This window comes from Pleurodeles waltl, chromosome 2_1, assembly GCF_031143425.1.
Source record: "Pleurodeles waltl isolate 20211129_DDA chromosome 2_1, aPleWal1.hap1.20221129, whole genome shotgun sequence".
Taxonomy (NCBI): domain Eukaryota; kingdom Metazoa; phylum Chordata; class Amphibia; order Caudata; family Salamandridae; genus Pleurodeles; species Pleurodeles waltl.
Window position 1 is genome coordinate 681,207,941 of NC_090438.1, and position 18,759 is coordinate 681,226,699.

Here is an 18,759-nt window from a genome sequence, read left to right on the forward strand (position 1 = left end):
CTCCTGACAGTTTTGGAGACAAGGCTGATTCGTCCCTAGAGCATGAGTTGCTCCTTGGGCCAGCTAATCTGGAAGTTGAGCGATAACTTCTAGGGCCTGGCTTATTTCCAAAGGCAGACTTCCCAGCACAAGGGGGCTTACAGCAACATGCCACCAAGTTGTTCTGATTCCCCCTTAGGTAGTCACTTGCAGCCACTGGGCGACAAGTAGTATGTTTTTACCTGCCCAACTGGTGCACAGTTACCTTAGACCAGTGGATCCTGTAGGTTGTCTGTCAAGGATTTGTCCTTTCCTTTTTATCGATTTACCACAGTCGACTTCCTGCTCTCCTCATCAATTTCCCAATCATATTGTGGGTAGTGTAAATGACTGTAAAGCAGGAGGTCATTGTGCATTCCATTCATAACGAATTTTAGAATGAGAATGCAGCCTCTACAATAGAGTCAGCTAAATTAATCTAGCATGCATTTGTCCCAATAAAACAGTGCAATCAAATTCTGACTTATTTTAGTTTCATAGCATAGTCATTCTCTGTGTTTCACACTAGATAAAATATATCAAGGAAAAGCACCCAGTGCAAAAAAATAGCTGCAAGCTTACCACTCCTCTTAAAAACTTTTCAAGTGAATGTTTGTGTGTTGCACGTACCATTTTTTTATGTCATTTGTCCCTTTTATACAGATCCTTTTTGTAGATGGGATCTACTGACCTGTCAGGCATCTGACTAGCCCTGCTGTATGTAACCAGTCACAGCCCCCTCTGCTTCTGTTGTGTCCCCTCTCCCTCCATCCAATTGCATTTTCTCATGTGCCCCTACTTACACTGCCCTGCTTCTTTCCTGTCGTTCCACCCTCTGCCATTTTTCTGCTTTAAACATTGAATGAAAATAAGCATGGGATGCACCAGGAGAAAGTTTGAAACCCAAGCATAAATGTGACAGCAAGTCTTCAGCAGATCTCTGCCCACACTGCCCTGTTAAAGTCAGGTCCTGTTCCCTGTTGCTTATACCTAGATATATTACTCACTGTACAGTATTCACACAATCCTCATGGTACTCTTGCTGTGTGTGTGTGTGTGTGCGCGCGCGCGCCACAGATTTGTCAGGGTTTGTTTTGAAGTAGTAACTAAAATATATCTTTTATTTGAGGGAGATTTTTTTTTCAGCTGATTTCAGGCTTGACAAATGTTATGTCAGCATTTGCTTACCTTAAAAAGCTGTCTTGATCCACAAGGCTTTCTCTTCAGTGGATCTAGTTTGGATGACTACGTTACTGCAGTATCTCTCTACAGATTGTTACCAAGGGGATCTCTTCTTTCATTTATTGGTTCTTTAGAGCTGGACATTTTATAGATTTATAAACAAGCTGGATCTTTTGTGGAATCAGAAGCTATTTCAATGTTTAGATAATCTACTGTGCCTCCCATCAAGCTGAGGAATCCTCCAGTAACCAAAAAAGTAGAACTTGAAATATTTTGGTAAAAGCCTCACCAGAAGACTCTTGGGGATAGATGATGGCTGGAAATACAGTAACGTTGTACTCACATTAACCTTGCAGCCTTGAACCTTATTGTTGACATACATAAGGAGACTGTGATGGACAGAGTTCCCAAAGCCGAAGTGAGAGGAAGTAGATGATGGTTTTTCTGAATCCTATGTCAGATATGATGCTGAGGCTGTACAGGCACAGCAGCTGAGCCCAGGCACATGGACCATCAAGTGTCCAAACCAGCTAGCATAAGAGCTTTCATTGTCTCTGTGTTAAGCGTAGGGGCGATGGTGTTCGTCCAAAGACAGTAAATGTAGTAGGGTTTCAGAGTTACCGGAACAGTTGTGCATTGTGGGGATAGCAATACAGATGGAAGCCTAATAACAAGAGATGTTTTCTAAGGGCTTAACATAAATATTAAATGGGGTTCAACTCATAAGAAACTTGTGGTAGGCTACAAGGAAGATCTTCAGAAGCAGTGCAAAAGGTACAAAGAGCAAGTGCTTGCCATCAGAGATGCTTCCCAGTAAGTTACCTGGTTGTGACCACAAGCAGTGAATACATGGTGCGAACACTATTTGTCTCGGTTTGCCAGAAACGTATAGAAAATGTTCTTGCATTCTGATTGTCATCCTCCTTCTCTGGGACACCACCCATCCCACCCGAAAAAAAAAAAAAGTCCCATTGAGTTTTTTTGTTTTTTTTTCCTGGAGCACAATGCTGACCTTGGCAAACATCATAGCTTTGTAACCTGAAAGATGCAGCCCATCAAAGAGAACAGTTTACCACAAAGAAACAAATACGAGACCATCCCATTTCATAGTTGATGTGGTGATTTACATTATCACTGTTTGTAAAGTGCCCTGTTTGTTTTAAAAGTGGAATCCAAAAGATAACTAGTACATACAGTGTGCTCAGACCTGCATCTGTGGTCTGAAACTAAATCACAGGTATAAAAGCAGGCTTGAACCAATGGGTTCCAACCACAGATTACGTTGCTGTTAGTGGAGGGGAAACTTGGGAAGTGAAACAAGCAGGTGGATGGTACCAAGACTGCATGAAAAGTGCATTTGGTCAAGCCATAAACTTTGAAGTAGAGGTTTCCAACTTGGCTTCAGAAGGGCAGTTCACACCAGATTTTGAAAATAGTCACTGACTTAGGAAATCTATTCCATTCACATTAATTTTGTCTAAAGTTATCCTAAGATTATAGCCTGAAAATGTAGCCTGGGTACAACCCTCCTGACTCCAACTCCTGGATCCATGTTGTTTACCCTGAATTAAAGTGAGATCGAAGCTTTGCGGTTTATGAAAGATGATGACTTCTCTTTTGATGCAACAGACTACCCCAGTGATATCAATAGCATTTACTGTTTGGGTCATAAATTAAAATAAAAGTTTAGTTACAGCGTATATTATGGACATAAAGCAATCTGATTTACCTGCCTTCCTAAAGGTATTTTCTTTCAAAATCAAGCTAGACTAGCAATGTCCACCTGCTTCAGGAAACGCATCGCCTGTTTCTCAATACAGACTACAATTAAAGCAATAAAATAGGCGTTTCAGCATTATGGATGTTGAATATATTTTTAAATTTTTTCATTTCATTTTTATTTTAAGTGTATAGACCCAGTGGCGAAATGTTTTTATTTTTTATTTTTATGGCATATGCTTTCAATAAAAATTTTAAAAAATCCTCGTACCATCTTTCCGAGGCTGGAACTATTGGCTTTGCCAGTGCTTGTTTTAGAAGGGCCTGCTTATTAAGGGAATATCACCTCTGCATCTCTCTTGCTTTCTAATCCTTCTCATTGTACTCTTGTCTTCCTTTTTTTATATTTCTTTTTAGGCCTTAGAAGCTTTATTCCTACTGCTTTTATGTTAGTCATCCCCCTCCCTATTTACCTAGCTTGTCATATAGAGCTGTTTGGTCGCCATAAAAGATCGACTAACATGACCTTTGCTTACACTGCCATTTCTTATTTTTTATTTGTAATCAACAGTTCTAACAGTTGCTATAATTTCAGGAACATATTTAACATGGGACTTTGATTCCTTGTGGATTTCGCGGATTTTGCTGTATATCAATGTTAAAGGTTTTTCCACATTTTTTCTGGCCATTATACAAGCTCGCTGCAGTTTGCATTTTCATCAATTTATGGGACAGCTTAGCGTTTAGTTTAGTTCACATTTGTAGTCCACACTTTAAACAATCTCAAAATTAGTTTTAAATTTAAATTTGAATTCACTTGTATTCTATTTATTAACATTATGGATTTTTTCAAAAATAAATATTCATCAGCTTGGGGTCTTCAAGATTATCTTTTTGGACTTTATTGAATTAGAAGTAAAGCTTAGCACTTAGGTTTTCACAAGTGTAATTGAAACTGATAACATACACTCAAAATGCGTTTATAATCCAACTTCAAATTTACTTTTATTTACTCAGTGACACAAAGCTACTAACGGCTGCCCTAAAGGAGAGTTTATAAATACATGTGTTACCATTTGCCCTTAATACTAAAGCCTATGTTTTTGTTTTTTCAGTGGAAAGTTCGGAGAACTCTAGCCTTCTCTATCCATGAGATCGCTGTGATTCTTGGAGATAAACTCACGGCTGCAGATCTCGTTCCAGTCTTCAATGGGTTTTTAAAAGATTTAGATGAAGTTAGGATAGGTGTTCTTAAACACTTGTATGATTTTTTAAAGGTAAGCATTGCATGCAGTATGTGTGGGGTTAATTCTTAGATGGGGTTTGAACATTGTATATTTCACTACTCTTTACAGATAGATTTTGTACACCAGTAAGTACAGTTAAATATGCTGTGGTAATTTTTGAAACATAAATTGCAATTTTATAATGAATATAAGGATCTATTGCTCAGGAGTAGGTGATAAAAAAAAAAGCAGTACCTTCTCATGTTAAAGGATATTGGTCCTACTATAGGGTCTCATAAATTCACTACGAGATGACATACCTGCAGAATACATTATGAACCTGAGTAATAAGCTGTCCTGGTTTCAAAACATTGTATCACTTGAGCAAAGTACTCATATGCTGTGACATACATTTACCTTCCATCTATACTAGGCGATCTTCATAGTTCACAATGTAGTTCATTTCGTATTACTCAGTTGTCAGTCACACTGCAGCAGTTTTGGTGCCTTTTTTTGTCCACTCTCACTATGTTTTTGCTGATGGAAGCTTCATCTTTCTAACTTTTCATGGTCATCTTGTGGTTGTGTTCTTGGCTTCAGTATACATTTTCTCTAGCTTCTTTATACCTTATACTCTCAATGGTTGTACAGGGCGTTGCATTTATAGTCTATGTAACCAGGTTAGTATGGTGTGAGTGTGAGAATGACCAGAGTATTTAAATTTTGAGCATATGAGATACGTATTATCTATCAAAGTAGCCTGGTTATTATTATGGCCACAGTCGGGTGAGGGGCACGACTGGGATCGAGTGAAACTGACCCCATTGAATCATTGGAGACATTTGAGTGCTGCATCACCTAGCCAAAGTGACTTGTGCATTCTTTTCTCTGTAGGCAGATATCTGGGTCAAGACTGTGGCCGGGTAAACCCCATGAAATGCACATAGAGCGCTTGAAAAACATATTGTGATGGCTAATAACGATAGTGATGCAATTTGCCATTTTAACTTTGAAGGATATGAAGTTTAATGGGTTAGTTTGATTTAGAGTTACCTGTTCTAAACTTTATTTGCATATGTTAAGTAGGAAAGAGTGGAACAAGTAGCTTCATAGATTTCTTAAGAGCGGTAGCTGTGAGCAATATTTGAGATCAAACAACTCCAGAGTTTCAGAAGATGATAGATTACTTCCTTATTCCTACAGCTGATGAGTATTCTTCACAAGTATGGGTCTGGGATTTCACAAGATAAGGTCAGGGGAGGATCTGCATGCCTCTGGGAAGTTTAGGTAACTGCTTGGCTGTGTGCAGTCCAGCTTGCTAGTGCTTTTCTCCCTCAGTCTGATTTACACCAAGCATGGAACAAACTTTCATTTAGATCTGGCAATCACTTGGGCTAGCATTCCAACCATTTGTATGTTTACCCACCGTGCCACCTTAGATTAGACACAGCCATATGCAAATCATTCTTGGTCCTGTTCAATAGGAACAGTCCAGCCTAAACTGCCATGCCATGTCCTCCTAAAACGGAACATAAGCAACCCAAGACCGGCTTCACCCTGATTTTGGGGCTCAACAGTCGATGCAGCGTGGTTCTAATGTCACAGTGAACAAGGATCTCATGTCCGGGCATATCCTGGGTCATGTAGGGGGTGCGTCATACACACAAAAGGTGTTGGGAGGAATGCTTGCAACACGTCGAACCTCTGGCAATTACTCCAGAATGAAGGGTTGGAATGCTACCCCGAGCATTATCTGCAACAATTAAATCTTAATAGAGTGCAAACATAACTCTATTCATGCACATCCTTGACGTGAGATGTGGTTAGGCTGCTTGAAAGACATATTACAATACTGTGAAATTAGGCAGGCAGTGTGTTGAGAATAATAAATGAAAAGTTACTTGAAAGAACAAATTCAGTAAAGGGGTACGAAGAAGCTAATTAGGCGCAAGAAAGAATGTAGAAGTAAATATCAATAGGAATAAAAGGAAGGAAGAAAATGAAACCAAATCTATTTGTAAGCACTGGAAAAACACCGTCACCATGATTATGTCTATGGCAAAAGAGAATAAATACTGGTAACCACTGATTTATTCATTTTTTTAAAACACTGGAAGAGAACCCCACCAAAATTCACAAAAAATAGAAATGAGAAATTTGGATATCTAATGAAGCACCAGGAATTTAAATCAGTTTTGAGGGTGGCAGCTTAGTGATTATCGAACTTTGACTTTAAAAAATTGCTTTGGTGGAGTAATGAAAGCAGAATTTTGTACAGGCCGATGTAAAATAAGCATGTAATAACAATAGTAAAAAGTGAATGAGGTATGTTAATAAAGCAGTGATGTAACCGGAGTATTGAAGGCACACTGAGTAATATTTCTTTGTTTTAAAAATAGAATATGATCATTTTACATGCCAATTTAGAGAACTGTAAAGAACAGAGAAATAATAGAAGGATAATTTCCTATCAGAATTATAATAATCTGTGTTTACACATTTTATATATGAGAGGAGTCTGAATTTGAACTCATATGCAAGATTTAAAAAATCTGTTCCTAGCCTGCCTAGCTGTAGATACATATGTTCTGCACACTCCTGTTATCTAGTGTTTCGCTTGGAGGTTTGCAAGTTGTTTTTCTTCGAAGAAGCCTTTTGAGTCACAAGATGAACTGTGACTCCTCCCTTACTGGGCAGTGAGCATGAGCACAAACTCCATGTTAGATTGTATTTTTTCCCCTAATTGTACCATGCCTTTCCAGATCGTTTATTTTTTTCCTAATTGCACCGTTCCCACCTGGTTTGGTGTCCTCCAACCTTCTGCACTGCTAGATACGTCTGTTCAGTTGAACATAAATTGTCCCTACGTGATTCAATTTTTCTTTCCTTTGGTAAATATTTTATTTTATTCATCACTTGATAGATTTTTCATTCCTTTTATTGCAACATACTCCTTGTAAATCATTCATTTTTATTCTGATTTGTGTGCATCATGTTCTTCCCGTGTCCCTGGTGGATTTCGGGCTGTATGATTAAGTCAGTTGCCATGGGGTTATGTTTCATTCAAACGAGTGAATTGAGCATTCCCTTATCTGCTTGTACTACATTATTCTCCTGCGTTGCATTCTTGAAAAGGACATATGTAAGTTATCCAGTGATTGGTAGGACACGCTTAATAGCTGCAAACTTAAAAGTAGAATCTAGGATTAAAGGATAAAATGAGTAAAGGGTGACAGACACAGAAACAAGAACACACAAAAACAATAGACAATAAGATTGTTTTGTTCCACCACCTAATTGAGACTTGTACCAATGAGGGTCTGATATTCGACATGTCTACTATGTTTGTTTTAGGACTACATAGTGGAAACTTTGACTCATATCATTATAATCGGTTCTCCGTTTATTATACTTTCCTTTTCATCATCACCCTCCAGTGACTGATGCCCTGCGACAGAGTCCCTGACCCTCATAAGAGATTATAACCTCTGCCTCTCCTGACTACAAAGAAATTGAATTTCTGTGGCATCCAGGGCTGTAAGTACAACCAGCACTCACACCCAACCCAAGCCTCACACCGAGGCAGAGCACCACTCCTAAGAGAGTTGGGCTCTGAGCACCGCACAATAGACTGTACAAAATTCTGTACCTCTGCCACCTCCTGCTCCAGTCTGCATCAAGCAAAGGCCTCCACCCTGAGGAAGGATCTATCCAAGGGCATTGACCTCCACTCTCTTCCTAGCTGTGAAGCCCTACGCAGCGCAAAGCCATTGATAAGCCTTGCCATCACTCGAAGGCATCTTTAGTGCCGGTAACTTCAAAGCCAGTGTTGACTTAAAGAGCACCATCGAGGACAGACACTGCAGATTCATAGCAGCCCATTCTGCAAAAACTCCAAGAGGCGCTTGATGCAAGACAGAAGCACATCTTTATCCATCCCCTGACAAGGAAGAACTCGGGCAAACCACGTTGGGCAACATCTGCAGAGACACGGTCTCAAAAGAGGAGGCTTGCCTTTGAGAAGGAACCACCCTCTGATCTGATGCAGAGAAGTCTTAGACAAGTGCACCATCCCTTAACCCTATGCTCCATCTCCACTGCCTCTTCCATCTCTGCCACCACCAACTCCACGGCCTCATTGCTGCGCTTAAGTACACCACACCCACTGCCTATGCCAGAGTCACATGAGGGGATTCCTGTGCCTTTTCACCAATCCAGGCAGCCCTTGTGGCCCTGCTGACCCTTATGGCACTCCCTTCGAGCCATGGCCTACTGATGACGCTTGGACTGACTGACTGACTGATGTTGATCCTATGGGGCATCCCACACCACAGCCACTACCGCATCAGGGCAACTCTCCCCTGATGATACCACGTCATGCAATCAGAACAGGGAGTACATTTCCTGCCCATGCTCAAGAGCATGCCTGAATCCACTCATGACATATACAGAACCATGAACAGGTACTGAGTGCAGCAAATGTTGCACTCAGAACTTCCACCACTATTCACAACTGTGGGCTGCCAAACAGTTTTCCAAAAGCAGTCTTCTTTATGAGGTAGTGATGACGAATACCGTCACTAATTGGTAATTGTTCGTACTACGTGCAGTATAATCCTATATCATAGTCTTTTAGTTCATAAATTCATGACACTCCAAGTTATTGGTTGACGCATTTCGGCCCTCCATCTATGGGCCTCATCAGGACATAGGTAGCGGTCACGTGCACTACCCTGATCTTATTTTGTATTGGCGAGACACTCCGAATTCCCTCTAAATAGCCTTCCTTTTAAAGTGCAAGAAGGCGTCGTACTAACTCCCATCTCAACGCGAGCTCCATAAGAGTTTTTCAAAAACGTTATATTCATTCCTGTCTTAGGAAATCACTCACAAAGCTTTGGAGACACCTGCAGTCTCGGAGTCCACTCCTGAGACATTCAAGGAGTCAGGCAAGGATAATAACACCCAGGGTAGAGAGAAAGTATAAGCCCCTGCCTATATTTGAGGATATCTAGCCACCAACCCCGTCCATATGTGATAAAGAGAACATGAAGCTTGACGCAGCAAGCGTCTGCAATTACCCACTGGCACATAGCCAACTCCATAGGGCTGTTCTCTCGCTATGACAGATTCCAGTGGGAGGAGATGCAAGATGTGGTCAAACATTTCCCTGAGGAGTGAAGTCAGAAAAGGGGAGATGGTGTCTGAGGACAAGACTGCATTCAACATCAATATCCGTTGTGCGGTGGATGCCACAGACACAGTGGGTTACCACAAGCGTCCTCAGATGCCATGGTTTGCCCCAGATGTCTAGGTTCAAGTTGGAGTCCAAACAACATCTTCTCAACCTCTGATTCTGTGGGGAAACATATATTTGGCCCACAGGTTGATGAGACGCTGTAGAACAAGGACGAAACCAACATCACAAAATTGCAGCCCATAAAAGAGATTTCTTTCTGAGGCAGCATCCTCAAGAAGGAGCCGTACCTCCTCTCCGTCCAACCAAACTCCTTTCCGAGGCAACAGTGGTCCTTTCACAAGCAGGTGGGCAGGGGCTACAAAAAAACTTCCTTTGGTACCAAGAACAATAGGGCATTGGTAGTGGAGGTTCACAGTAAAGGGTCCTTCACTTCCAAGCACTGACTGGACACCCCCCCCTCCAAATCACACACTATCTTTGGGGCAGTCTGCAAGATTTCCCCACTGGGAAAACAGCAGATCAGTGGGTTGTCCACCACAGCTACTGCCTGGAACTTCTCAGGCCCTCAAAATTCCACCCCGCACACATACCCTCAGAGGAGAACATCTTCACCTTCTCCAGAAGGAGGTGATGTGCCCCTTCTCAAGGGAGCAACAGAGAGGGTGGCCCCTCACCACTGGGCCAAGGGTATCTATTCTTTACCTCCTCATTGCCAGAAATAACTCCCTCAGGCGAAGACTAGCTGTCCTGTCTCTCTGTAAATGCATCCCATTGCTCCAGCAAGGTTATTATATGACTGTGTTAGACTTTAAAGAGCCCCTGCTTTCACTTACACATCCACCCTGCCTACTAGTGCTACTTTGCTTCGGGATAAGTAGCCAGAAGTACCAACTCAAGCTACTGCCCTTGCGGGTCACCACTGCTGCAAGTGTATTTTCCAAGTGCCTAGCAGTGGTGTGGCTGTGCATCTAAGGAGGGGAGACATTCATGTGTTCTATAAACTTGACAATTGGCTGATCAAGATCACTGTCAGCCTGCAATATCTAGCCCACACTCGAGCTGCAATCTCTCTGCTAAATGCTGTGTCCCTCCTTCATCCTCTTCAGGGTCAGACCTTCCTGTGGCCCTCCTAAATGCTGTTACAGGCAAAGTATACCCCACCCAATAGAGGGTGTTTCCATTTCAGCAGTTGCTTCATTGTCAGCCCTATCGTCACCTTGCAGAACTGTAATGTGCCTTGTAGGGATGATGGCTTCACACATCACCATAATACCCCAAGCTAGCCTACACATGTGCCTCATATAGGAATGCTTTATGAAGCAGTAGTAAAAAGCAGAAGATCCAGGGTTGGTAGCGGTCATAGCTGTCTGCAGTGGTGGAACAGAAACAAACTGCTGCAGGGCACGCCCATCACAAAGACCCCATTTGTCCGATGATTATGACCATGGACTCGTCCCTCCAAGGCTGAGGGCGAGTCCAATCTAGACAACGTGACAGTACAGAGGATGTGTCCCACGCCATAGTTCCCCAGTGAGAGGCACACAATACCAATAGCCTTTAGTTCCTAGCCATGCGTCTAGATCTCAGAGCCTTCTTTCAGAACATTCATGGCTAAGTAGTCCTCATCAGACGGGTGACCTGAACGCCACATAAGCAGTACGCATTTTCCCTAGCTCTAAACAATAACGGAAAACGATGTGGCACAGGGCCATCCTCCACTGCATGCACCTCCTGGCAGAGTACATTCCAGAAGCAGATAACAACTTTGCTGACCTACTCAGCAGGTCTCATCAACAATTCCATGAGTGGGACCTCTACACGCAAGTCATACTACTGTTGAGGTGACCCACCAGTAGAACTGTTTGCCACCTTCAACAACCCTGATTGCCCAAACTTCATCTCCAGGGATTGTCGGCCCGTGGGCACATTTATTCTTGTGGCTCCCACTTGGGCAGCTTTGGTACTCGGTGCTCGTTGAGCTGTCTATCAACCCTCATAAGAAGCTCCCTAAAAGGCTCGTCCTTCTCATACATAACCAAGGCCAAATCAGGCACCCAAACCTGAGACATCCCGACCTAGTGATCTTGCACCTAAGGTCTTAGAGTTTGAATATCTGTCTCCCACAGGAGTGCATGAGTACCCTGCTCCAAGCCTGCAGACCTACTACCCATGTGTGTTATGCCTCAAAGTGGAAACGTTTCACCCAGTACATCACTAAGTAGCAGGACCCTATAAAGCCTACTGTCCTGGACATCATCATCTTTCTCTTGCACCTTCAAAAGTCAGGGCTCACCTACACTTTATAAAACTCCTAGCCATTTTTGCCGCCTATGTGGAAAACAGGAAAAATTATTTGTTATTTAGGATCCTGGTGATCAAGGCATTCATGAAATGATTCAGGAAGATAACCTCACATCCCAAACATCCATTGGACCTTGATGTTGTGCTCACCAGACTCATGGCCCTCCCTGAATTCCTGCACTTTTACCCCTTAAAGTTCCTCTCATGGAAAATGGCCTTCATTATTACTATAGCTTCCCTTGTATACATTTGTAAACTACAGGCCCTTACCTTGTAAGAGGCCTGTGTTTAGGTTCACAGGGACAAGGTCGTTCTCAGAACTAATTCAGAGTTCCTGCCCAAGTTGGTACCCACTTCTCACCTCACTCAGACTACAGAACTTCAAGTCTTTTTTTCTGAAACCAGACTCTGTAGTGGAGAAAGTCCTTCAACCTCTAGACATTAAATGGGCTCTCATGAAGTATTGATATGACTCAGCTCTTCCACAAGTCTGACCAGCTCTTTATATCCTTTGCCAAACCACTCAAAGCAGCATTCCATCTCAAAAGGCTAGCATAGCGAGGTGAATAGTCAAGTCCATCCAGACCTGGAGCCCACTCCCCCACCCCTCCAGAGTACATTCAGCCAACAAAAAAGCACATCCCTATCTTTTTTGGGCAATGTCCTCCTAGCTGAAATACGCAAATCAGCAACCTGGTCAACATAACACATGTTTACCATGCACTTTTTGGACATCCCCACCCATCAACAGGCTATGGGTGGACAAACATTACTAAGAATTTCTTCCCGACATCTGCACCATCCACGTTATAACAGCTGCTCATAGTTGGTACTGCTCTACAATCTGTGCAGAGCATGTGCACCTACAGCCACATATACTGCGAACAGAAAATGTTACTTACACTGTAAGCATCTGTTTGTAGTGTGTAGTTCTGTAGGTTCACATGCGCCCCGCCTCTTCCTTGGATCCTGTGTCTGTTGCAGGTCTCTCCTATTAACTCTTTTAAAAATATATATATATTATAACATTCCCAAATGTGCATGGTCCCCATGCCGCGTTCACTCATCACTCTATACATACGCTCACCCTTTGGACAAAAAAAAAATCTAACATGAACTCTGTGCCTGTTTGCATTGCCCACTAAGGGAGGAGTGACAGTGTATCTTGTGAATAGAAAAACTTAGGCAATGAAAAACAACTTGCAGATGTCCATGTCCAGCACTAGATGGTAGTACTATGCAGAACAAGTGAATCTACAGCATTGCACATTAGGAACAGATGCTTAACAGGTTAAGTAACATTTTTCTTTGTGATACAGTTGTTTGTCTTCTTTCAGCTCCTCCATTTAGACAAAAGGAGAGAATATCTTTACCAGCTACAAGAATTCTTAGTGACCGATAACATCCGGAATTGGCGCTTTCGAGCAGAACTGGCAGAGTACGTATTTAACTCTGGAAAGTCAAGTCTTATGTTTGTCTTTTCTTAATTGAATGCACAGCTTTTTCACTTTATTTGTAATGGGTACTTTGCTGCTTTTCCCTAAAGTCTTACTTTAAGATGGTCATTCATTGTCACTATTGTGTAATTTGTGATTGCCAACATTAAAAACTGTTGATTGGTTTGACATTCAGCGCCTGTCAATACCAAAACATCAACAATAAAAACAATTCAAATACCTGTATTTCTAAATTAACAGGCTGATTTCCTGGCTGAAGTTTCAAAGAAAGTCGCAAAGAGGTTCTGGATAGCAACATTCTTAAACAAATTAGAACAGGGCTACCCTGCAATAAATCTTTCTGCAACATTTCTAAACAAAAATGCCAAGACTTTGTATTCCGAATACCAGAACCATGTTCATTGCCCTTTTTGTTGAGCTCACCAAGGATGTTATGTTAACGTAATTTATAAAGCGCACATTCACCATCTGTTTCATGGCACTGAGGGCGGAGTGATACAGATGTTCAGAGACACTAATTAGTTTTATGCTTGAATGAATAACCAGGTTTTCAGCAGTTTCCTAAATTTAGGGTAACAGGTGGCAAATTGTATTGCTGAGGATAAAGAATTCCACAAGTTACATGCCAGAACATCTGGCTCCACCAGTACTCTTCTTTTTAAATTTGGGGACCGTCAGATAGTTAGCATGAGAGGATGGCCAAACACATGTGGGGGGTATATTTCTGAATACGTGAGAAAATAAAGGCTGGACATTTGCTCCATTAAGTTTTATGAATTATTCAGCCTGTCTTAAAAAAGTTACTCTTTGTGCCACCGCTAGCCAATGAAGTTTTCTCATCCGAGGGGTAATGTGACACCAATAAGAAAGTATATGTATCGGGCGTACCGCCTGATTCTGGATCAATTGTAGATTCTTCATGTGGCCTTTGGAAATGCCAACATATAAAGAGTTGGCGTAATCTATCCTGGAGATTACCAGGGCAATCACTACTTGAATAAGGGCCTCAAATGTTAAATATTTAGATATTATCCTAATACTCTGAAGCATATGGGAAAAACTAGCACCTACTGCTCCAATTTGAGATTCAATTGACAGGTTTTTGGAAGTGATCACACAAGGCTCTTTACCGAATTCTTAGGAACTGGAGGAGATCGCAGCTCAGCGGGCCATAAAGATGCAGTCCAATAGTCAACCTTACGTTTGGTGATAACAATTTCAGTTTGATCTGAATTCAATTTAAGATGGTTACCCGTTAACTCTTCGAGGGGGACTACATATCCCAGACTGCTCTTTGGCCCCATGAAACGGCCATATTCTGCCACAGCTGCTCCCATTCGCCACACCGAGTGCTATAAAGCACTAGGAGCACACCGCAGGGTGGGATACGCTAACTCTTCGAGGGGGACTACATATCCCAGACTGCTCTTTGGCCCCACGAAACGGCCATATTCTGCCACAGCTGCTCCCATTCGCCACACCGAGTGCTATAAAGCACTAGGAGCACACCGCAGGGTGGGATACGCTAATTCTTCGAGGGGGACTACATATCCCAGACTGCTCTTTGGCCCCAGGAGGCAGCCATTTGCTGCCACAGCTGCTCCCACTCGCCACACCAACGAGCGCTATAAGAGCACACCACATCGCAGGATGTGCCTGGGCCAAGCCCAGGCCCATCCACACCCATCGGAGCCCAAAGCAGACTGCGCTGGGCCACCCCCCCCTATCATTTACCATCAAGTAGGCCTCGCTGGTGTTCTTCTTTTATTGTTGTATCCTCTTGAGGGCTGTTCTGTTGATCTAACTGACTACCAAGCACTTATCCACTGATCAAAGTTCTCTTGATCGCCAAAAGGAAAGCAATTGAGGGCGGGGCAGGGGTGGTGCTGCAAAAACAAATGGAAAAGGCAAAAGCATGCAGCTAGCAATTGTCTTATGGATAGAATTGACAATCTCTTTGATGAATGTGAAGAATGTTAAGCTCTTCTCTGGATAACGTCTCCAATGATAGAGTGCGAGCGCTCCCCAGTCAGGCAGGGTGCGTGTCACAAGAAAATTCCAGATATGTTTAAAAAATGTGGACAACAGGTTTCAGCTACTACAGGGCAGGGGGAGGGTAGGAATGCCACCACCCACGTTCCCTTAATATCAGTGAATGAGCCATCACTCGATGTTAGTGACACTCTTCAATGTACCAACCCCTAATCAATATTTCAGATCCACACGATGATCCTGACTTAAGTATCATGCTGGGTGGGACAGTAGACTAAATGTGAATTCAGCTCGATCCAATGCTCAGTACATCTCATGTATACAAGATCTGAAGAGTGAGGCGTCAGAGCTTAAATCTATGGTTAATTCTTTAATCTCAATAGTCAAACAGCTAATTGCTACGACCATCATGAATCACATTTGTAGTCCAATGTCTAATCCCTCAGGTGCCCCGGTGAAGTTGCCCAAATTGCCTGTGACTAGTTGTAATAATGGTCATATTTGTGTCCTGCCCTGCCCTGCCCTGCCCTGCTGTCGCTGGCCCAGCATCTTGTGCTGGCCAACCTTCAGCAGGTGTCAAGACTGGGAACTCTTATTAGCCTTCCCCCACATAACAGCGTAGGCAAGGTACCAAGGGTCTGTTGTCAAGTCTCTAAATCCACGAATGACACTGTTCCAAATTGTGCTGCACTGCCTGTTATTGACCGGCCCCAATTTAACAACAGTGTTCTAATGATTAACGTCCCTAACCTACATCCACTGGCCCAAAGGGAAGGGCGAGATTCTGTCAGAAACAAGGCGATCCACTGAATTCGCCATGTGAGAGGTTGCTTTTCTGTAATACCCGAGGATATAATTGATGCAGTCTGAAGGCCCAATCCAGACACGCTATATGATATGATAAAGTTGACATTTAGGGACGGGAGCAAGGTCGATAATTTGGTGGCCCTAGACGCAAGGACAAGTGCTCCTGAGCATTCTTGTATTCACTTTAAATACCCTAGGCTCCCTGGTACCATAGGGCCTGGCTTACCCATTATTCAGCAGGTAACCTATCTGTTCTCAATGAGAACGATTGACTTGTAAGTATCACCCAAAACCCTTGCTGAATTACCCTCTGACTCGTATGGAACATCTGTTTCTGATCTGGTTGCATCTTCTAACATCGACGCCACACGCACTCACGCTCCTTCTCCTGACAGACTCCACCAGTCTACTCAGGACCTATTGCTCAAAGGTTATAATATTGCATTCTAATTCCCCTATGAACCATACCTGTCAATCCAGGATCAGGTAGCTAAGTGTGAGAACCACTACATCTGTGGTTAGGTCAACTCCCCTAGATAGCTTCCACCAGTCAACCCAGGACCTACTGGCTATTCGTGATAGTTACATTCCTCTGCCTCACCTACTCCACCTGCCAAATCAAAGTCTAATAGCTAATCCTGCGAATATCACATCTGTGGACACTTTCAGTTCCCCAAAGTGCTGGGGTACGATACGTTTCTTGGAATGTGGCAGGTTTGAGATCTGTCCTCCCCCTTCCATCCTTTACCTCTTTCATCGAGGAACATAACCTATGTCTTCTCGAGGAGACATGGTCACTTGATCCACTTTTTCGGACTGGTTACTTACATTTTTATATTCCTGCTCTTCCCAGTATAAGGGGGTAGTCCTTCTGGTGGCTTAACTATTTGGGCCAGAACATCAATAAATTGTCGCATATCTCAGCTGTCCATCTATCCCTGACTTATTACGTCTTCGTATAACGTTTGGGACAAACACAGTTGTGATCATTCTTAACATCTACACTAGAGGTGTCGGGGGCCGGCTTCCGCAACCCTTTATGTCCTGGAGACATTTCTGCAGAAATGTCCCCGGCATTATAAAATCATTGTGGCAGGTGATTTCAGTGTCATGTTTGAACCTCTCGACCGGAATGATCTTAGATTTACTCACGAGGAGGATCGGGCACGGTCTATTCCCGCCTTGGACATTCCGCCCATCAAAGGTGGTCGCAAGTTGCTGTTAAGGCAAAGTCATTGACTATTGAATTTGGGCTCAGGGCACTAAATGGCAGGAGTAAATCTGATACAATGGGTTGCCATACTTATAACAAGGTCAGCCACACAGGCAGAATTGATTATTGCCTAATCGAGATAAGATTGTGGCCCTTAATTTTTGACGGTCAATGAGAGATCTGTGAGCGACCATAACCCACTCTCAGTTCATATGTTTACTCTGTGCAATCATATGTTTGATTAGTACCCCAGCAACAGCTCCCGTTGGAATTGGTTTGGCCAATGACAAACGTCACCTGAAGTCAAATAAGGTTCTGGCTCGACCAGATATTATTAATGCTGCTAATGATGTTTTGAAGACCTCATTGATGTGTCTAGAGGCAGGTCCTGCAATTCCCAACGAGCAACTAAGTTTAACTCACACTTCATGCTGTGAGGGCATTGCGACCCATTTTTCAGTAGTCTCTGGGGGCAAGAGGTCTAAGGGTAGACATCACTGGTTCAGTAAAAAATGTTGGTCATTCAACAAGTGTTTAATCCAAGCCATTAAATCTAAGGGTGTAAATGTAATTAAAAAACAACAAGTGATGGACGGAATGCTGAACATTGTCAAACATTCACCCCCAGTACAATGATCCGGGCCTAAATCCATCGTTTTTTTGCTGCCCATGCCATTCCAGTTTGGACCCAGCCATATGCAAATCAGTCTTGACCCTGTTCCCCATGGGAACAGTCCAGCCCGAACTGCTAGGCCAGGTCTTCCCTGGACTGGAAACAAGCATCCTGGGACCGGTTTCGGGGTTTCACCCCTCATCAGCCAGGCTAGCTTGAATCCAGTGGCATGGGAAGCACGGGACCCACGTCTGGGCATACCCTTCCCACTTAGGACGACAAATGCAAAAACAACAAGTGATGGACGAAATGCTGAACATTGTCAAACATTCACCCCCAGTACAATGATCTGGGCCTCAATCCATCGTTTTTTTGCTGCCCATGCCATTCCAGTTTGGACCCAGCCATATGCAAATCAGTCTTGACCCTGTTCCCCATGGGAACAGTCCAGCCCGAACTGCTAGGCCAGGTCTTCCCTGGACTGGAAACAAGCATCCTGGGACCGGTTTCGGGGTTTCACCCCTCATCAGCCAGGCTAGCTTGAATCCAGTGGCATGGGAAGCACGGGACCCACGTCTGGGCATACCCTTCCCACTTAGGGCGACAAATGCAAAAACAACAAGTGATGGACGGAATGCTGAACATTGTCAAACATTCACCCCCAGTACAATGATCTGGGCCTAAATCCATCGTTTTTAATTGTAATTCATTCAGCTAGGAAGTCTTCTAAATTAGATGTTTGCAAAGCCAAGCGTGAGCAAGATGACAAGTGGTGGGTATTGCCCCAAAGGACTGGGTAGGCCATTTTAGCAGGTTGTATTCTCCTGCCATGATAGTATGGCTCCTGAACATAATGTCTCTTGTTCAATCATAAACCCCTAGACCCCCTCTACCCCCAATGTCTCAGTTGTTTTCCCATGCAGAAAATAATATATTCATTGGGCACCTGGTTTGGTTCTAATGGTGTTCCGGCAGACCTATTCTTAACTGATATTGAAGTTTGGTCAAGATATATTACTATCATATCAAAT

The 18,759-nt window shown here is 43.1% G+C and overlaps 1 protein-coding gene across 3 annotated transcripts in view; it reads left to right on the plus strand.

The window, feature by feature from the left end:
• Window positions 1–18,759, plus strand: part of PPP4R1 (protein phosphatase 4 regulatory subunit 1) — a 689,987-nt gene that overhangs the window by 574,411 nt on the left and 96,817 nt on the right. For all 3 annotated transcript variants that reach the window (XM_069216574.1, XM_069216564.1, XM_069216553.1), the window contains exons 15-16: window positions 4,035–4,196; window positions 12,984–13,084. In XM_069216574.1, the coding sequence (XP_069072675.1) occupies window positions 4,035–4,196; window positions 12,984–13,084 (263 nt within the window). The remainder of the gene's footprint in view (window positions 1–4,034; window positions 4,197–12,983; window positions 13,085–18,759) is intronic.